Source organism: Buteo buteo, chromosome 9 (genome assembly GCF_964188355.1).
Source record: "Buteo buteo chromosome 9, bButBut1.hap1.1, whole genome shotgun sequence".
Lineage (NCBI taxonomy): Eukaryota > Metazoa > Chordata > Aves > Accipitriformes > Accipitridae > Buteo > Buteo buteo.
In genome coordinates this window covers 44,379,164-44,398,781 of record NC_134179.1, presented here as the reverse complement: position 1 = coordinate 44,398,781, position 19,618 = coordinate 44,379,164, and the positions used below count along the sequence as shown (strand labels likewise).

The following is a 19,618-nucleotide window of genomic DNA, read 5'->3' as shown; positions in this document are numbered from 1 at the left end:
GGGTGATGCCACTGGGGACGGAGGAGGAGAGCCGCCATCTCGCCCTCACGCGAGGACTCGGCTCGTGGGGACACGTCCCACGGGGACGCACCGGCTTGGGGTTGGGGTGGCACCCGTGGGTGTCCCCCCCAAGAGCGATCATGTTCCCGGGGTGCTGCGGGCATCCTGGGGCGGCTGCTCCCAGTGGGCAGGTCCCCAAGGGATCCTGGCTCTGTGCTGGGGCACCTAGCGGTCCCCGAGGGATCTGGGGTCTGGTCTGGGATCCCCAAAGGAGCCAGGATCCCCTCTAGGGCAGCTGGGGATCCCAGCAGTCCCTGAGGGATCTGGGATTTGGTCTGGGATCCCCAGGGGAGCCGGGATACCCTCTGGGGCAGCTGGGGATCCCAGGGGGATCCTGGCTCTGTGCTGGGACACCCAGTGGTCCCCAAGGGATCTAGGATCTGGTCGGGGATCCCCAGGGGATCCCTAAAGGAGCCAGAATCCCCTCTGGGATGGCTGGGGATCACAGGAGGATGCTGGCTCTGTGCTGGGGCATCCAGCGCTCCCCGAGGGATCTGGTCTGGGATCCCCAAGGGACCCGGGATCCCCTCTGGGGTGGCTGAGGATCCCAGGGGGATCCTGGCTCTGTGCTGGGGCACCCAGTGGTCCCTGAGGGGTCTGGGATCCCCAAAGGAGCTAGGATCCCCTCAGGGCCGGCTGGGGATCCCAGGAGGATCTTGGCTCTGTGCTGGGGCACCCAGCGCTCCCCGAGGGATCTGGGATCTGGTCTGGGATCCCCAGGGGAGCTGGGATCCCCTCTGGGGGCAGCTGGGGATCCCCGGGGGATGGGGGAATCCCCTTTGGGGGCAACTGGGGATCCCCACAGGATCTGGGATCTGCTTGGGGGCCTCCCAGGGATCCCTGAGGGAAGCCGGGGTCCCCCTGAGGGGCGGTTGGGGATCCCCGGGGGATCCTGGCTCTGTGCTGGGGCACCCACCGTCCTGTGGGACCCGGGATCTGCCCCGGGGATCCCCGAGGGATCCGCTGCACTGCGCATGCGTGCGGCGTCTTCCTCCCTCCCCCCCCCAACCCGTTCCGATTGGTCGGTGGCGCCTCCTCCCCCCGATTCCTCCCAGCCAACCGGGGCGCCGGCACGTGGCGCCGTGGCTCTATCCCTCCCTCCTGATTGGCAGGAAGGCGTGGCCCGCTGGCCCGAGCGCGTTTGGATTGGCCGAGCTGCGGGAGTGGTGCTCGGCGATTGGTCGAGGCGGGGCTGGGCGCCGGGATCGGGAGGGAGAAAGCGGAAGCGGAGCGGCAGGCGGGAGGCATGCAGGTGGGGGGCCGGCTGGGACCGGGGACTGGGACCGGGGTCCTGGGGGACCAGAGACACGTCGGGTCCGGGCGGGAGAAGGGGTGAAGGGGCCCAGGCCCGGGGGAGCGGGGACAGGCCGGGCCCAGGCGCTGGAGTAGGGGGTGCCCGGGCCCCGGCCGGGCTCCGCCAGGCCCCGACGACGTCCCGCCGCCCCTCGCCCCCCCGCAGGTCTCTCCTCAGGACTACCAGAACGTGCCCATCGACATCCAGACCGGCAAGCTCCTGGGTACGGCAACCCCGGCATCACCTCCACCGTGCGGGAGCCCACCCCCCCACCCTCCAGGGTGGGCAGGGGCTTGGCGGGGGGGGGGGGGCAGCGGTCACTCGTGTCCTTCTTCCCCGGGAGGGTTTGTCACCCCGCCGTGTGGCAGCTCACGGCCCCAGCGCTGCCCCCCTCGGTGTCGTGTTGGGTTGGCCCAGCCCGGACAGCAGCGGGGTGACACCCCCCCGACCCCCCCTTTCCCCTCCAGTCCTTCCCAAATCCAGGGCTTTATCCCTGTGTTTGCCCTCTCTGCCAGGGCCACTGCTCCCTGCCTCCATCGCAGGGCAGCCTGAGGGGGGGTGATCCCCTCCTGGTGAGCCCCCACACACCCCCAGGGTCCCTCTCCCAGCTGACCCCCTGTTTTTCCCTCCCTCTCGTCTGCCTGGCAGACTGGTTGGTGGACAGGAGACACTGCAACCTGAAATGGCAGAGCCAGGTGCTGGTCATCCGCGAAAAGATCAACGCGGCCATCCAAGACATGCCGGAGAACGAGGAGATAAAGCAGCTGCTCGCGGGGGCCTGTGAGTGGAGCCTGGGGTCGGGGGTGCCCCCGGAGAGCTGAAACACGGGCAGCCGGGGTGGATGTCGCAACCGGGAGCCTGTTCCCGAGGGTTCGGTCACAGCAACGTCCCTCCGACTGAGGAGGAATTGGGGAGTGGGTGGCACAGCCCCTTCTGAGACCTGCTCTCCCTGGGCTGAGCTGGGAGAACATGGCACTTGGCAGACATCCCAGTGACCGCGTCCCTCTCTCCAACGCAGACCTGCACTACTTCCACTGCCTGAGGATTGTGGAGATCCTCAAGGGCACTGAGGCTTCCACCAAGAACCTCTTTGGACGCTACTCGTCCCAACGCATGAAGGTGAGCAAGGGCCTGGGGGCATGCGGCTGGCGGCAGCCGGGGTGTTCGCAGCCTCCCCCACCCTCTGCTTCCTCCTCCTCAGGACTGGCAGGAGATTGTGTCCCTCTACGAGAAGGAGAACACCTACCTGGGTAAGGCAGCTCGGCTCCGGAGAGCCCTTTGGGGGGTTTCGGTGAGTGGCTTTCGGTCTCCAAACTGGGATGAGGATGGAGCGGGCAGGGAAAGGGGCAGGACGTGATGGGCTGCCAAGTGCCACTGGGGTGAGGACCCCAAGCTGGCTCTGCTGTGCAGCTGAGAAGGCAGCCGAGATGGCTGGGGCACCCTAAGGACCTCGTGGGTGGCTGGAACAGCCTCTCAGCAACCCCCCCCATGCTATGACCCCCTTGCAGCCGAGCTCGCCAGCCTCCTGGTGCGCAGCATCAGCTACGAGATCCCCTCGCTGAAGAAGCAGATCAGCCGGTGCCAGCAGGCCCAGCAGGACTTTGCCCGCCGCGAGGAAGAGTGTCAGCTGGGGGCGGCCGAGCTACGGGAGCGGTTTTTCACCTCCTGCAAGCAGTACGGCATCACTGTGAGTCCCTGTGGCTGGCCCCAGGGTGGAGGAGGTCCTGCTGTGCCACCTTCCTCCCCAAAGCAGCCCCCAGACACCTCCGTTGGGCCTCAGCGGGGCTCAAGCTGGGACCACGTGTCCCATATGGTGTCCCCACGGTGCCACCTTACCTGTGGGAGAAGCTGGGGGGGCGTAGGGTGACCCCACAGCCCTCCATCCCCTTCCTGGCCAGGTCTAACTCTGCAAACAGAGGGTGAAGCCACCCCGTGGGTGCTTTGGCTGCCAGCCTCCCTGCCCTGAGACGTCCCTGCTCTGTCCCCAGGGTGACAACGTGCGCCAGGAGCTGCTGGCCTTGGTGAAGGACCTGCCGTCGTCACTCTCTGAGATCGGAGCGGGAGCCAGTGCGCTCTCTGAGGCCATCGAGCTGTACCAGGCCTGTGTGGAGTTTGTGTGCGAGAGGTGGGCAAGGGGTGGGTATGGGGGCGCAGGGATAGACCCCCACATCTCCTCTCCCCACATCTCCTCTCCTATCGTGTGAGGACAGCGGGTTGGGCTGGCGGCTGCACCCAGGCTGGGGGTCTCCCAGAGGGACCCCGGTAGGGTTGAGGGTGCTGGGGAGTCCCCAACCTGTGCCTGGCACTGATGTCCCCACGGTGGCTGCCAGTTCCGAAGAGCTGGTGGTGCCCCTGCTACGGCACGTGGGGAAGAGAGGCAACACGACCGTCTACGAGTGGAGGACGGGGCTCCAGCCCCTGCGGGTGGAGCGGCCGGAGGTAGAAGAGGTGCCAGAGCAGCCGAAGGAGGACACGGTATGTCCTGGCCAGCGGGGGCCGAGTTGTGGTGCTGGGAAGAGCCCCAGCTGGCTCTGCCATGTGTCAGTTAGAGCTAGGCTGTTTGCCCCCGGGGTTTCAGGGGGTCTGTTGTCCTTCTCACCGCAGATCGACTGGGGAGACTTCACGCTGGAGCCGACCAGGGTAGATGACGGTGTTGTTGCTGACGGGGGAGCGCAGGGCGAGGAGATCGACTGGGGGATCACGCTAGAACCCGGTCCCCAGGTGCGTGAGCCCTGGCTGTGTGGTCCTGGGGTCTGGCCCCGCTCCAGGGCAGGGCTGGGGACCTGGGGGTGTCCCGGGCACTCCCATCTCACAGGGTGCCCTTTCTTTTGCAGCAGGATGATGGCATTGACTGGGGAGACGGTGAAAGCGAGGAGGTGCAGATCACGGTGCTGGAGGCCGGCACTGAGGGTGAGCACAGCTGCAAAGGGACAGAGGGGGTCCCAATGGGTGGCAGGCAGCACCCACCCTGCCTTCACTCCCCCTTCCCTGCCTGCAGTGACCCTGGGCATCCTGGTTGTGCACGAAAACCTGTTGGGGACTCCACTAAACGGTGCCCTGGGGTGATGCTGAGCACCCGGTGCGGGATGGGCTGTGGTGGGGGGTATAACCAGACTATCCGAGCCCTGGAGATCCCTTCTCCGACCCGCTCACCCCCTGGCTCGTCCCCCAGTGCCCGAGGGAGTCGCCTCTGGCTCTGACGCCCTGACACTCCTGGAAAACACCGAGACCCGGAGCCAGTTCATCGACGAGCTCATGGAGGTATGACACGGCAGGCAGGGCTGGAGCTGGGTAAGGGGCAGCTCTGCTGCCATCCCACCGCAGGGATGGCAGTACCGGAGCGTCCCCCTGCTCTGTCCCTGCAGCTGGAGCTGTTCCTGTCCCAGCGCCTGGTGGAGATGGAGGAGGAAGCCGACATCGTGGCCGTCAGCCAGTTCCAGCTGGCCCCCGCCGTGCTGCAGGGCCAGACCAGCGCCCATGTGGGCTCCCTCCTGGCCACCACCCGGGCGCTGCTGGGCCAGCTCTGCACCCGCAGCATGCAGCACCTCTTCATGATCCTCGCTTCCCCCAGGTCTTTGCTTGTGGGGTGGGAAAAACAGGGGGGGCAGGGTTGGGGGGGGCTGTGGGGCTCTGCGGGGCAGATCTGGAGTAGGAGGTAGAGGTGTCCTGGGGTGGGGATGGCACCCGGGTGGGCGATGGGGGGGTGATGGATGGTCCTGGCTCCCCCCAAACAGGTACGTGGACCGCGTGAGCGAGCTGCTGCGGCAGAAGCTGAAGCAGGCGGAGCTGCTGCTGGCCAAGAAGGAGATGATGAGCCAGAAGCGGCAGGAGGCCCTGGCAGAGCAGGGTGCCTTGGAGCCCAAGCTCGACCGTCTGCTGGAGAAGACCAAGGAGCTCCAGAAGCTGGTGAGGGAGGGAGGGTGGACCCCACTGGGATGCTGCAGGGCCCCCCCTTCCTTTGCCACCCCCTGACCCCCACCCCGGCTCTGTCTTGCAGATCGAGGCCGACATCTCCAAGCGCTACAGCGGGCGGCCGGTGAACCTGATGGGTGTCTCCCTGTGAGTCCCCCCCGGGACAGGCACCCACGGAGAGGGGCAGCGGTGGGGTCCTGCTCCCCAGACCCCCTCCCCATATTCACAGCCCTGGGGCGCTGGTAACATGGCCGTGGCCTCCCTGGGGGGGGTGGATCTTGCTGAATAAAGCCAAAGCCCTTCTCCTATCCATCGATCTGGACTTCAGGAGGGGGAGAGGAGCCCCTAAATCCCCTGCTCTGGGTCGGTCCCTGGGATGTGGGTCCTAGGGTGACCCCAGGGATTTGGGAGCCCGCTGCCCTGTCCTTGGGGTGGCTCTCGGGGAGGGGGGGGGGACACCTTGCCGGAGGGTGTAGCTACACCCCCCAGGGCTGACAGCCCTTGCTGGGGGGGCTGCGGTGGGGTGGCAGGAGGGGGTGGGCGATTCGATTTTAATTTCATAGCAGAGCAGTTGATTCATGGCTGGTTGTCGCCGCCGGTGACGCCTGTAATGACTTTCCATCACGATGAAAAGTGGAATGACACCGCTCATTATTCCTGCCGCTCGTTATCGCCGCACGGGGGGGGGCCCCCCGCCCCCGCCGGACAGTGAGCGATGGCCCCCATTAATCACCCCCCCGCCCCCGGGCACCGCCAGCCCCATCCATTCCCGTCAGCCGGTGGGAGGGTAGAGCCTGGCCCCCCTGGCCATACTGGGCTGTACTGGGACATACTGGGCTGGGCGTGGCTGGAGCCCCCCAGCATCTCCTGGGAGGGGTCTGCCACACCCACTGCACGTCATGTATTGGCCACACCTCCCCCGGCAGGCTATTGGTTCCCGTGCTTCTCTTGTCCCTCCCCTTGCCACCTTACAGTTGCTCATTGGTCTGACTCTGCTGTGGGTCTGACCCCCCCCCGAGGGCTGGGTCCTCCGTGGGGCAGGAGGGTCCTTCAGTGGGTCCTGGGGGTGCAGCCGTGGGGGGGGGTCTGTCCTCTCCAGGGGTGGACATGGGGCACAGGGGTCCCCCATGGGATCGGGGGGGGGGGGGAATCCTGGCCCCATGGGATCCAGTTGTGGGGCTGGGGGGGGGGGGGGGGGTTGGCTCCTGTCCCAGTGGGGATCCTCTACCAGTCAGCACCCCAGCAAGACGTGGGGCTGGGTGGGATCCTGTGGGGCCCTGGGTGGACGTGGGGCAGATCCGTGGGTGCGTCGTGGCGATGTCCCAGCCCGGCTCCAGCTCTCGCTCCCCACCGTCCCGTCCTGTCCCCCCCATCCCATCCTGTCGTCCCCCCCCCATTGCGGCGGCCACGCTCGGTGGCGTGTGGCCACCGCTGTGCCACCGCCACGGTGGTGACGTGGGTGAAGGTTGCGGAGAGACAGCCCGGCTTCGGGGAGCCCCTCATTACCCCGCTAACAGTGATTAACGGGCAAATTAAATGGTGTCTGTAACTCCTTGCTGCTGGCGGATGGAGCCAGGAACCGTGGAGGGTCCGTTCCCCCTCGATGCTGGGGGGTTGAAGGGGGGTCCCCATCCTGCCAGGGCAGAAGGAGCTCAGCACCGGGTCTGGGGGAGGAACCGGTGCAGCCACGGGGTCACCATCGCCATCGTCACCATAGCGAGCAGCAGGGAAGGCATCCGGCATGGAGTAGGGGGGGGGCCCAGCCATAAAAGCCCCCTTTATCCACCCGCTCTGCTGGAACTAACGTCCCCCCGCCGCGGGGCTGCCGTCTGGTCCCCGGCCCCTGACCCCACCGGCCCCCCGGTCCCCCCCAGTTGGCCCCACAGGTCACGGTGGCTCGACTGGGGCCGGGGGCAGAGGCCAGTGCCCTCGCCGGAGGTCACGGCTGGCGGGGGGCCGGCGGCACCGCGGGGGCTTTAATGGGGAATTAAATGAGTTGGCGGTGGCGGGGGGCAGGGGGGAGGTTGGCGGTGTCCCCCACTGCACCCCTCTACCCGCCGTGATGTACCGGGTGCTCCTGCCACCCGGGGTGGGCCCCCCCCCCCCATTAGGGGCTTCGTTAGGGCGGCGGCGTGGGGCCGTTATTAATATGGCTGTCTCGGGGGGCCCCCGGCCCCGCCATCCCATCGTGCATGAAATATTGGCCGGCGCCGCCGATTGCTGTTCCCATTATCTCCAACATTACCGGGAGATAATGACAGAAAAATAAAATACTCCCTTCCCGGCTGGCGGGGATCAGCATTGGGGTTGGGGGGGGGCGGGCAGCAGGCATTCGTGTGGGTTTCCAAGCCCCCCCCTCTGCCCATCCCTGCCTGCACCCCGCTGCCTTCGCGTCCGCTCCCCTCTGTGTGCCCGGTGTCTGGGGATGCGTGGATGGAGGGGACGGGTGGGTTGGGGGGGGGTGCGTGGGTCAGGGGGACGGGTGGATGGGGGGGACGTGGACAGAAGGGACACGGAGCAGGGGGACATGTGGATGGCAGAGATCTACAGTCCTGGGCAAGGAGCCCCCCAAAAATGTTGGGGTCCCCTGCGGGTCCCTGTCCCCTGGGTGATTGTCACCGGCTGCGGGAGGGGGACGACGCTGCAGCCCCGGGGGGCTCGGGGCTGGGTTTGCTCCAGAAATCGGCAGACAAAGGGACGAGGCAGGGCTGGGGACGGGGACCCTCAGCCCCATGGCTGCGTCATCCCCCTCCTCGGCTCCGATGGGGCCAGGAACCGGCTTTGCCTCCCCCTCCGTGGCTTTGGGGGGGGGGGGGGGCCCGGCTGCCAGCGGCCTTGTGGGGCCCCGGCTGCTGCTCCATCTCACCTGCCAGGGAGGAATTTAATTACCAATTAAGGGGCCTTCCATCTGTTTGAGGCCTGCCCGAGCACTCGCGCTCCCCTTTAATTACATCGCTGACAGCCATTTCACTCAATTAGCTGCGAAGCGCAGCAGAGAGCCGGCGCAGGGGCAGCCTCGCGGCCCCACCATCTGGGGGGCCAGCCCGCGCCCCCCTCCCTCTGCCCCTCGTACTGTCCCCGACCATCCCCATGGCTGTCCCCGTGCCATCCGGCCCTGGTGCCCTTGCCCGTCCCATGCATATCCCCCCACCATCCGTCCCTCCCTGCATCCCTTTGGCCGTCCATCTCTCCTTGCATTGTTTCCTGCGTCCCTCTGTCCATCCCTGCTTCCCTCCCTGCATCCCTCTGTCCATCCCTGCTTCCCTCCCTGCATCCCTCTAGCCTTCCATCTCTCCTTACATTGTTTCCTGCATCCCTCTGTCCATCCCTGCTTCCCTCCCTGCATCCCTCTGTCCATCCCTGCTTCCCTCCCTGCATCCATGCTTCCCTTGCTGCATCCCCGCATCCCTCTGTCCATGCCTGTATCCTTCTGTCCATCCCTGCTTCCCTCCCTGCATCCCTCTGGCCCTCCATCTCTCCTTGCATTGTTTCCTGCATCCCTCCATCCATCCCTGCATCCCTCTATCCATCCCTGTATCCTTCTGTCCATCCCTGCATCCTTCTGTCCATCCCTGCATCCCTCTGTCCATCCCCACATCCCTCTGTCCATCTCTGCATCCCTTGGTCCATCCCTGCATCCTTCTGTCCATCCCTGCATCCCTCTGTCCATCCCTGCTTCCCTCCCTGCATCCTTCTATCCCTCTGTCCATCCCTGCATCCTTCTATCCATCCCTGCTTCCCTCCCTGCATCCCTCTGGCCTTCCATCTCTCCTTACATTGTTTCCTGCATCCTTCCATCCCCGCATCCCTCTGTCCATCCCTCCATCCTTCCGTCCATCCCTGCTTCCCTCCCCGCATCCCTCCATCTGTCCCTGCATCCTTTCCTGCATCCCTCCCTCCCTCTATTCCCGCATCCCTCCATCCCTCTCCCCCCCCCCCCCATTCCTCCCCCCTTCCATCCCCTCTCAGCCAAATTTTTAGGGAGAACCAGCCATCCCCAAGGTCTCCAGGGAGTGAGGAGGGCAGAGGGGCTGGGGCTGCCACCTCCCGTCCCCTCCCCGGACCCCCCCCCTCGACTCTGCCCACGCTTTCCTACGGGCAGACACTGCAGCTGCTTAACGGGCTCTAAATTTCCTCGTTAAAACAATACGTAACGGGGCGACAGATGCCCCGGCGCACCCAGGGACGAATGTATCACCCGGGGGCCGGGGGCGACAGCTTCGTGGAGGTGGGGGGGGAGCGCTGGGCTGTGCCCCCCCCCTCCCCAAGCTGCCTGGGGGGGTCCCGGGGGCTCTTCCAGGGAGTGGAAATAGAGAGAAGAGTCGAGGCATCGGAGAGGGGAAAATCCTCAGGGTTTATTTTTGGGGAGCGATCCCTGTCCAGCAGCACCCACAGATGGGATGAGCTGGGGGGGGCTCAGCCAGGGGTTTTTTTTTTTGGGGGGGGAACAGGATCAGCCGAGTACCCCAACATGATGGGGAGGGGGCTGCCCCCCCGTACCAGAGCGTACAGCCCCTGGCTGCTCTCTGGGTGCTGCTTGGCCCCCCCAAACCCCAGCGGAGGAGGGTTGTGGGGGGGTCCCCAGCCCCCCCAGTGAGGATGCTGCAGCGAGGCGGTTGCCCCCCCCCAGCCAAGCCATCCATCACTGCGACAGCCCGGGGAAAAGCGAGGAAGGGCCCCCTCCTTCAGCACCCCAACCCCTGCTGCCCCCCCCCCGCCCCGGGGTCCTTTTTTCCCTCCTCTTTCCCTTTCTATTCCCTTCCTTCCCCCCCCCCCAACCCCCCCCAGCCGGGAGACAAAACCCAGCTGACAAGATGGAGGCCAGGCCATCAATCAAGGCGGCCGCTGGAACCACCTCTCCCCCCCCCCCCATTAATGAATCCCCTTCCCCACTCGCCGCCACGACACCCCGGCATGGCCACCCCCGTCACCATCACCCCCCCCGGCATGGCTGTGTCCCCCCCCCCCCCCAAAACCTGGTACCCTGCACCCCCAAACATCCCCATCATCTCCCGCATGGAGTTGGGGGGGTCCCAGCTGGGGTTGGGAATGGAGCAAGGGGGGGGGAATGGACCTGAGTTTGGGGGGTGACATGAGTTTGGGGGGGGTGACAAGGGGTTTGGGGGGGTGACATGGGTTTGGGGGTGGCAGGGGTTTGGGGGGGGGTGTGGACGCAGACTGGCAGGGATTCGGGGCGCAGGGTGGCACAGATGAAGGCTGCTGGGGTTTGGGGGTCTCACGGCTGTGGGGGTCAGCGTGGGTCTGGGGGGGGGGCTGGTGTGGCTGGGGAGGGGGGGAGGCTCACATGGGGTTGGGGCTGGCCAGTGGGGCTGCGGGGCTGGTGGCCCCCAGCCCTGTCTCTCCCGGGGAAGCCCCCTGGTCCGCTCAGTCCCCATGTGTGTGTCCCCCCCCCCAATGAGTGGTGGCTTGGTGCCCCCCCCCAGCTCCTCAGCCCCCTGGGGGGGGGGGGGCGAAGCCCCTTTGTCCCAGGGCCCCTGGCCTGCAGCGTCGCCTTTGTCCCTGTGTCACTTGGGGGGCACCAGCTGTCATGGCCGGGGACCGAGGGGGCCTTCGCGCTCCTCCTCCTCCTCCTCTTTGTTCTTCGCTCCCGCGCTGGGGGCTGCCTGGGAGTGGGGGGGGGATGGACCCGGGGTCCCCAACCCAAGAGGCAACTGGGGGTATACAGCCCCCCCTCCATGATGGGGCAGCCCCCCCCTCACATCCTGGACACCCGTGGGCAGCAGATGGGGACGGGGGTGGGGGGATTGGGGGGGGAAGGGGTCGTGCTCTGCCCCATCCATTCCTGGCCGGGGTCCTGGGGGCACCTCTGGTTTGGGGGGGGGGGTGGGTCCTGGGGCTGGGGGTCCCCATGGTGCGAAACCACCACCTGCCTGGCCCCCCCCAGTTTTGGGGCTGGGGGGGTCCACTAAGCACTGGTCTTTGTTGCCTATTGGGGGGGGCAGACCCAGGGCAAGGGGGGCAGCTGGGGGGGGGGACCTGGCCCCTTCTCGGGGACACGGGGGACGTGGGGACACAAGGGGGGGGGTCTCCCAGCCCAGAGATGCAGAGGGGCTTTGGGGACCTAGAGCCAGGCAGGCGGGTTGGGGGGGGCACAGAAAGATGCTGGGGGGGGGGTCCCGGCTGTGGGGACATCTGCCTGGGCCCCCCCGGGGGGACACGGGCAGCTCTGCCAGCTGCTCTCCCTGCCCGGCTTTGGGGGGGGGTCCCAGGCTGGGGGTGAGACCATCCATCAACGTCTGCCAGGGGGACCGCCCCCCCCAACTGCCCCCCCCCCCGGACTCGGGGGCACCCCTGCAGCTGGGCTGGGTAGAAAGGGGTAGCAGGGTTGGGGGGGGGAAGATTTTGGGGTGTCACTCGTGTTTTGGGGGGGGACACACATGCATCTTTGGGGTCTGTGTGGCTGCAGGGTGCGGGATGGTGGCAGGAGGGGCTGGGGCAGGTGGGGAGGTTTTCTTTTGGGGGGGGGCAGCCGGGAGGGGTGTGGGGAAAGGGGTGCAGTTGGGGGGGGGGGTCCCTGGGTTCGGTTGTCCCGGGGGGACCCAGGCTGGTGGGGAAACCTGGGTGGGGGGGTCAGAAGGCGGGGGGGGAGGTCCCTGGGGTGATGGTGGTGGGGTCCCAAGGGAGAAGAGTCCCTGTGATGGGGGGGGGTGTCCCCAAGGGGAGGATCCTTAGGATTTGGGGGATCCCAAGGAGGAGGGGGAGCTATGATGGGGAAGGTTTAGGGGGAGGGTCCAGGGCTGTCCCGGACTGGGGGGTCCCGGGGTGGGGAGGGGTGGTCCTGGGTTTGGGGGGGGGGAATTTCGGGGGGGGGGGGGCTCCCGCGCGTTCCCCCAGGACCGCCGGCAGGTGGCGCTGCAGGATCGCGAATGCGCAGTCCGGGTAGGGGCGGGGCATCCCGGGTGGGGCGGGGCTAAAGGTGGAGAGGGGAGGGACCCAAGCACCATATAAGGGGGTGTGCGGGGTGGGGGTGGGGCCAAGGGGCGGGGTTATGCAAAGGTCGTCGTGGTCTCGCCAGGGAGCGTCGAGCAAGAGCAGCGCTGCGGCTGCGGTGTTAGGGAGCGTCGTGCAAGTAGGCGGTGGAGATCCCCGGGTGGGGGGGTCCCTAGGCTGGGTGTTCCAGGATGGGGAGGGCTCATAGGGTGGGGGGGGGTCCCTAGGCTGGTGCAGCGTGACCGTGGCAGAGCAGACCATGCCCACCCGTGGGTGCAAGCACCACAGCTGCTGCACCCACGGACACCCACGGGTGGGCAGCGTTTGGGTGCCCAGCTGCGTGCCCCCATCCCCAACCTGGGCATGGGAGAGGGTGGGGGGGCTCCTCTCCTTTCTGCCCAGACCTGCATGGCCACAGCCTCCCTGCCAGCCCCAGGCCAGTCTGTGCCGGACCCCATTGATTTCTAGTGGCTTGAAATTATGAACCCGCAGAGAGCGGGATTTGACAGAAAAACCCAGAAATGGCACCTTTGCCTCCAAAGGAAACACACTAAAGAGCCCCCGGAGCCCAGCCTCGATGGGTGACGTACCCACAGGGACCCACCACCCCAACACGGCTGATGGAGAGAGGACACCCAACAGGGGAGGAAAATTTTATTTGTGGCCGGCTCCAGCTGGGAGTGAGTGGGAATGGCAAATCAATTCTCCTTCATTAGTGCTTAATTTTTCCCTCGATATTATAAATGCCAGGGGCGGATATAAGAACTGCCAAGGGGCTTCTGCAGGCGATGTGACTGAGGAGGAGCCGGCCCCGGGATCCAGGCTGGAGCGCGGGGTCTGGGCTGGGGTTGGAGCGGGGGGATATCAGGGAAGGTCCGTGTGTCCTGCTGCCGGGAGACCCCAGAGCCGTCACGTCAGTGGGGATGGCTTGATGTGCTCCTTGGTGGGCTGCAGGACCTGGTATGAGACCCCAGGGATGGGGATGGGGCCTTGGGGTGCCCTTCCCAGCTGGATGCCTGGGTTTCCTTGGATGGAGGGGGGGGCACATCTCGTGCTGAGCAATTAGGGGTGCGTGGGACCCCATGGTGGGGTGGCAGTGGGAGTGGGACCTAGGGTGCACCCCATCTCCTTCCTGCTGGGTAAAGCTGGTCAACCCACCCCCTCATTAGTGAGGCTAACGAAGCACTTTTAACTTGGGACACGCTCTGCTCGCACAGAGGGTTGTCATCAACCTGGGGGAGCAGGGAAGGGGACCGGCAGCTTTGGGAGCAGGGCTGGCCGGGGCGAAGGGGACCCACTGGGTGGCTCAAGGTGGGGAGCATCCCCTCAGCACCCATCCTGCTCAGTGCCCATGACCCACGAGTCTGCCGTAGTTGGGAGTTTTCCGGCAGCGGTTGGACCCCGACCCCAATCCCTTCCCATCCCCTCCGGACCCCTCGGACACAGGGAAGGGTTTGCACCTCCTCGGCGATGCCTATTCGTGCTGGCCGGTGTCCTCTGAGTCCCTTCGCTCCGAGCTGCCCGCCAGGTAGTCGAAGAGGACGAAGCCGTATGTCGCCGGCTCTGGGGCCTGGAGGGGGAGAGAGAGGCTGAGGAGGGTGGGGAGAGGCAGAGGAGGGTGGAGGAAGGCCATGGCACAGGATGGCTGCACTCACCCGCAGGCTCAGCCGCTGGATCACTTGCTGAGGATCGCTCTCCAGGATCACCCTGCAGAGCAGCGCGGTGCTGTGCCGATCCCACCGGGATCCTCCCGGCATGGTTCCCTCCCAGTCCCAGCTGCACCCCACCAGGCATCACCCCCACCGCCCCGTGCCTCAGTTTCCCTCCCTGTGCAAAGCCCTGGGATGCCCTGACGATGGTGGCAAACTGGGGTGCCCAGTTCCCCCTTGGCGCCCTGAGACGGGGCCAGAGATGGGACCAGCCCCTTCCCAGCACCTCGAGGGACGATGCCACCCCCTGTCCCTGCAACCCCCAGATCTGCGGGCTGCTTCTCCCCCTCCGTCCCCCTCCGCAGGAGCTCACCCCCTGTCCACGATCTCATCCACCACCAGGAATGTCCCCTCCATGTTGTCCAGCAGCCAGCGCTTCTCCACCTCCTTCCTGCGGGCGAGCGGGTGGGAGATGTCACTGCACCCGCTCCCGGTCATGGCTCAGGGTCCCGGGCAAGGTGCTGGGACGCGGACCCCTGCCATCCCAAAGCGGCACCGGCCCTGTCCCACTCAGGGCGTTAGGGGACAGCGGTTTCATGGTGGCACACGCAAACTGCTGCCCTGTGCCCTGCCTCAGTTTCCCCACCCGAGGCACATGGGTCTGGGGGTCGGGTGGTCCCGGGCACTCACCGCAGGAGGTGGCCGAGGGCGTCGAGGAGGCAGGCGAGCACGGCCGACAGCATCAGCTGTGGGAGAACTGGGGTGTCAGCGAGGCCACGGGGGTCCCCAGGACTGCCTGTCTGCCCCCCCCCCCCCAAACCTACCACGTTCTCCTGGCAGCCCCCCACCACGTAGAAGAAGAGGTCGACGCTGCTCCTGTAGACGACGGTGAGTCCTTCCAGACAGGCGATCTCCCCTACACGGGTGGCACGGGGACACGGGACAGTGTTAAAGTCCCCTAGGACTGTGCTGGAGGGGATCCTGCTCCAAGCCCTGTGCCCCCCCTTCAGCACTAAACCTTTTGCAACCGTGTCCCCCCCGTGACTGCAAAAACTCCCACATGGGACCCCCCCCCGCCCCCGGCTCACCACCCGTCTGGTGGGTCTTGCTGAAGATGTTCCTCTCGAAGGCCGCCTGCTCCTTGGCCGTGGGGAAGGTGCCATCGTAGTACTGCGGGGACAGGCAGGGTGGGCAGCACAGATCCTGCGTGGGGTTGGGGGGGGGGGCATGTACCGACACCCCCAAAACCCCCGCTGGGACCCCCCAAGGTTGCTGCCAGGACCCCCCAAGACCCCACAGCCTGGCGGGGAGGGAGATGCCTGAGCCAGGGTGAGCAGGGAGGGGTGTTGGGGGGACCTGGGCAGCATCCCCTGGGGAAACTGAGGCACGGGGGGGCTGGGCTTCACCTTGGCCAGGAGACGCTGCCCAAGGCTGTCCAGGATGAGCAGGGCCTTCACGGTGTACAGGGAGGGCTCCTGGGGGGGGGGGCAGAGGGGCTCAGCCCCACGGTGGGTCTGGCCACCCCCAGCCCACCCCGGGCTCCCCTGAATCCCTCTCCCTTGGGGTCCCCCCGGGTCTGGATATTGGGGACCCTCTTTGATCCCCTGTCCCACCCCCACTGCCCCCCTGCTCCCTGTCCTGCCCCCCCCCATTTCTCCCCATTCCCCCCCCCAGTTCCATTTCCCCTTTTCTTCCCAATTCTCCCCTCTTCCCCCGTCCCCCACTCCCTGTCCCCCATCTCCCCCCGTTTCACCACGGTGTCCCCCCCCCTATCACCACCAGCCCCTTTCCCTCCCATTGCCCCCCCCCGTCCCCATCATTTATCCCCATCGCCCCTCCCGCTCTCCCCCGTATTTTTCCTGTGCTTTTTCCCCCCGTTTTTTTCCCTCCCCCGTGTCCCCCCCCATGTTTTTCCTCCCCCTTTTTCCCCATTCCCCCCCCCCCCGTTTTTTTTCCCCCCTTTCTCCCCGCTCCCCCCGTCCCCCCGCCGCCGCACGAAGTTCCCGGCGGGGCTGCGAAGCCCCGGTCCCGTTCCCGGTCCCGTACCGGTCCCGCGGGCTCCATGCCTCCACCACCCCGGTCCCCCCCCGGCGCTGCCGTGCCCGCCCCCCCCTCCCGCTCCGCCCCGGCCCCCCCGGTCCCGCACCCAGCCTTGTCCCGTTGCACCCCGAGCTCAGCCCCCGCAGGGACCAGTTGCCCCCCCCCCCGGCAGTAGAGAGGGGAGAAAAGAGAGGGGTCCCCCAAACTGGGGGTCCTGCACCCCAGTGTGCTGCGGTGCGTGGACGCAGTGGGGGGACTGGGGGGGACACACACGATGCATATGTGGCCGTGGGGGGGGCTGTTCCACCAGTGCCCCCCTCCCGCACACAGACACCTCTTTTGGGAAAGGACCCATCTGGGAGGGGGAAGTGGGGTGGGATGGAGATTGGGACCCCCACGGAACCCCAAATTGGGGGTTCAGGGAAGCACCTGGGGGGGAGGAAGGCTCAGCAGTGGTGGTGGGGCGTCATCCCTCACTTAACCTCTGCTGCATTTAACTTGGGGTCACCCCCAACCCCCCCAGGTGACCGGGGGGAGTCCTGGCAGCGCGGGGTCCAGCCGGCGGCTGCAAGCACGTCCCTGATGCAGGATGTGGTCTATGCTGGGGGGTCAGTACCCCCCCCTACCGTGTGCCATCACGGGTGACCCCAGCCATGGGGCACAGCCCCCTCCCCTCCCCATAACCCTGCTCCGCTTGCACCCAAATTGCCCTTGTTTGCTTTAACCTCAGCGGCTGGAGCGTTTCCCCACGGCGGGGGCTGAACCCATGGCGGGAGCATTGGCCATGGCCTGGGGTGTGAGGGGCAGCAGGACATGAAAAGAAACCTGGGGGGGGAGACAGTTTTCCCATGGGAGCACTGGGGAAGGGGCTTCGTGCCCCCCCCTTGCCAGCACGAGGCACCGAGAGGTTTTTGCCTGCCCGAGGTGGAGGAGGGCTGGGAGCCGGACAGGGCGCAGGGACAGGGATGCCTGCCAGCCTTCCAAATAGTCCTGGGGTGGAGGGGGGGACACACTAAAAATAATTCCCCGAGGGGCAGCCCGGCTCGGGTTGCTAGCAGGAGGCTGACCACAGCCCTGGGGAAGTTTTTAGGACTTTCCCATACACCCATTTTTCCCTGTGGGGTGCAGGGGAGGACAACAGGGAGATGGTGCCCGAATAAAACTCTCTCAGTGGTCACTCTCGGTGACCATCGGGGTCGGCAGCACCTCCAAATTTCCCAGCCGGCATGCAATGTGCTGAGCGGCGGCTCTCGGTATCGAGGGAGAACCGCTTTGGCAATGGGGCTGTGCCCGTCCGCCCGCCGGGGCCGCCGCCGTTGCCTCAGCAAATTGCCGGTTGCGGCACGATGTGGGCTGGGGCGGCACCCCGGCTTTTGTGGGTGTTTCGTGGCTTGTTTTCCAGAAGGAGATTAGTGAGACGGAGCAGCTGGGGCAGAGCAAGCCCATGGCCCAAAATCACTTGGATCTGGGTGCTTCCAGGCTCCTCGCCACCTTCCCCTGGCCGCTCTGGTCCCTTTCCCTGCCGTGCCTGTCTCCCTGGATGCTCTGGAGCATCCCTGCTCGCAGCGTTGGGGCTATCCGGGTTTGGGAGGGGATGCGCAGCCTGTCCCCCATCTCTCAGCTGTGCCGGCAAGCTCGGTCCTTGCCATAAAGAAGGGGGCTCTGCTCGCGCTGCTGCCCTTGGGAAGACACCCCTGGTTGGGAAACCTCACCCTGCTGTGAGGCGTTGTAGCCCACGCTCATTTTCCACGTTTTTTTGGATGAAGTATTGTCTCTGGCATCCTGTTTGTCCCGGCAAGTTTCTGGGGCAGGGAAGAGGGTGTCTGGTTTTGGCAGCTGCGGCCGCTCTGGGCAGCTGCAGCGTTGCAGGAATAGCAGGCAGGGGTGGTGCTGCCCGGCTGCCCTTACCTCCTACCTGCCCACCTCCGCTGCCAGGTCTGGCAAGGGCTGCCCATCACCCCGTGGGCACCGGCATTGATTTGGGCAGGAAGCCCACATCGATTGATGGGGGAAGGTATAAATAACCTGCTCAGAGGTGACAGTTTTAACGCCGACCCTGCTTTGTGCTTATTTATTTAGTTTATGGAGTTCCCGTCAGCGATCTGGTGGTTGACCATCCTGGAGGGGCAAGGACAGGACGAAGGCCTGATGCTGGCCCCGCTCCTGCAGCTGTTCACAGCACCTTTCTGCCTCTGCTCCTGCAGCTCGTAACGGGAGATCCCGGCGTGTTTTGTCGAGTGGCTTCAGAGCCACCGGCTGCATGGCGCAGGTCCTCAGGCACCTGGTGAGGTGGTTGGGATCAGTTGCAGCCTCTCCCTCACCTCCGCTGGGTAGTTACTGTCTCAAAAGGCATCAAACGTCAAGACTTTGGGTGAAACTCAAACTGGCCGGTGGGTTCCCCTGTGATTAGCGGCAGCGCTCGTGGCACAACCCATAGACAGCGCGACTGTTTTAGGCTGACAAGGGACAGCCAGACACACGGCCAAGTCCACAGCACTTTGCTGTGAGCAGCTCAAAGGCGGCAGCTCTGCCTGCGTGGTGGTGAGCCCCATCCTGCTCTAAGCACCAGCACCCCAGGGGCATGGTGCCCGGCTTCCCGCCCCACCAGTGCTGTCCCCCTCCCTGCGGCTCTTGGGCAGCCCAGGTTGGGGCTGGGAGTTACCTCTCTCTGACACAGCCATTTGCACCTCCAGCAGCTCCCACCGCCACAGGCGAGGAGCAGCCGACCGGGAGAGCTCGCTTTTCTCAACCTGAAAACAGACCTGGGCCTAATGAGCAGGGGTATGCCGACTGGGCAGCTGCTGGAGCGTGAAATTAAAGACTTTTAATTAGCGAAGGGCTGGCGCAACGAAGAAAGCGTAGCGCGGGGGTTAGGAGGCGATGCCCTGGCTGGACTCCCAGCCCCGCCACTGACTCACTGAAGGGCCTGAGGCGAAGCTCTGGGTTCGGCTGTGACTCCGTCCTGCCGAGGAACCTGCGAGGGCGGCGGGCGAGTGCGAGGCCGGGTCACGTTTAGACAGCGTTATCAGCCCGTGGGGCTGTGGCAGCGCAGGGGAGGCCCCTGGGCCGCTCTCGGGGGGGGTGAGCAAGGCCGAGGAGCCATGTCCCCGCCGCAGGCCCCGCTGTGGTGAAGCCCTGGAGGAGGCCCAAAGCCCCCTCTACCCCCGGGAGGTGTCGGGGATTGGGGACCCTGGGGACACGGGGGACCCCCGGGGACATGGGGGACCCCCAGGGGGGCGGTGGTGGAGCCTGCGGGGCGATGGACGCTCCGCCATGGCGGTCCCAGGCCTCGCCCTGCGTTGGGGGCCCGGGGCGCCTGGTGCCATGGCAACAGCTGAGGGGCGAAGGGGCGGTGCCTCTGCGTCGCGGGGATTGGTGGGCGCCGCTGCCGGTCAAGCACCCAGACGGGCGGCTGACTCCTGCGCGTCGTCTCATTGGCAGCCGCCGCCGTCGCTCGGCGGAGGAGTCGCGTTCCATTGGGCGGTCTCCTTGTCACTCAATCGCTGCGGGGGGGGCGGGTCGTGTTGACCGGTTTCCCCTCTCCGATTGGCCCAGCGCGCGGCCGCCGGGCCAAGCACGGGGCCCAGCGCCTCTCTCCGCGAGCCGATTGGCCGCTCCGCCTGCCTTTCCAGGCGTCGGCGGCGGGGTGGGGTGGGGTGGAGGGCGGGAGCAACGCTTCACCACCCGCCTTTCATTGGGCCACCCCTTTTGG

The 19,618-nt window shown here is 66.4% G+C and overlaps 2 protein-coding genes across 5 annotated transcripts; one reads left to right on the top strand and one right to left on the bottom strand.

Moving 5' to 3' along the window:
• Positions 1-1,157: 1,157 nt before the first annotated feature.
• CDK5RAP3 (CDK5 regulatory subunit associated protein 3) lies at positions 1,158-5,712 on the top strand. Of its 3 annotated transcripts, none has more exons than XM_075036909.1 (14): positions 1,232-1,312; positions 1,520-1,577; positions 2,003-2,134; positions 2,373-2,473; positions 2,556-2,604; positions 2,863-3,041; positions 3,343-3,479; positions 3,685-3,829; positions 3,959-4,075; positions 4,192-4,264; positions 4,527-4,615; positions 4,720-4,925; positions 5,089-5,260; positions 5,352-5,712. In XM_075036909.1, exons 1-14 carry the CDS (start codon positions 1,307-1,309, stop codon positions 5,415-5,417), a joined length of 1,530 nt encoding a protein of 509 aa, XP_074893010.1. In that variant the 5' UTR covers positions 1,232-1,306; the 3' UTR covers positions 5,418-5,712. The 3 variants fall into 3 exon arrangements, with proteins under 3 accessions (XP_074893011.1, XP_074893010.1, XP_074893009.1); XM_075036908.1 differs by having other exon boundaries at positions 4,189-4,264; positions 5,352-5,710; XM_075036910.1 differs by lacking the exon at positions 1,520-1,577 and having other exon boundaries at positions 1,158-1,312; positions 4,189-4,264.
• Positions 5,713-12,858: 7,146 nt separating this feature from the next.
• COPZ2 (COPI coat complex subunit zeta 2) lies at positions 12,859-15,960 on the bottom strand. 2 transcript variants are annotated; one of them, XM_075036906.1, is made up of 9 exons: positions 15,913-15,960; positions 15,273-15,341; positions 14,955-15,036; positions 14,691-14,782; positions 14,557-14,612; positions 14,240-14,317; positions 13,873-13,924; positions 13,678-13,787; positions 12,859-13,174 (listed from the first exon to the last, which is right to left on the bottom strand). In XM_075036906.1, the coding sequence occupies exons 1-8, from the start codon at positions 15,928-15,930 to the stop codon at positions 13,692-13,694; spliced, it is 543 nt and encodes a 180-aa protein (XP_074893007.1). In that variant the 5' UTR covers positions 15,931-15,960; the 3' UTR covers positions 12,859-13,174; positions 13,678-13,691. The 2 variants fall into 2 exon arrangements, with proteins under 2 accessions (XP_074893007.1, XP_074893008.1); XM_075036907.1 differs by having other exon boundaries at positions 12,859-13,165.
• Between the last annotated feature and the right edge of the window lie 3,658 nt (positions 15,961-19,618).

Excerpts from the sequence above, each read along its gene's own strand:
- CDK5RAP3 (XM_075036908.1), top strand. Across the intron at positions 2,474-2,555 it reads ACTCGTCCCAACGCATGAAG|GACTGGCAGGAGATTGTGTC; the intron begins GTGAGCAAGGGC and ends CCTCCTCCTCAG. Across the intron at positions 5,261-5,351 it reads CCAAGGAGCTCCAGAAGCTG|ATCGAGGCCGACATCTCCAA; the intron begins GTGAGGGAGGGA and ends TCTGTCTTGCAG.
- COPZ2 (XM_075036906.1), bottom strand. Across the intron at positions 14,783-14,954 it reads CAAGACCCACCAGACGGGTG|GGGAGATCGCCTGTCTGGAA; the intron begins GTGAGCCGGGGG and ends CCACCCGTGTAG. Across the intron at positions 13,788-13,872 it reads TCCAGCGGCTGAGCCTGCGG|GCCCCAGAGCCGGCGACATA; the intron begins GTGAGTGCAGCC and ends CTCCCCCTCCAG.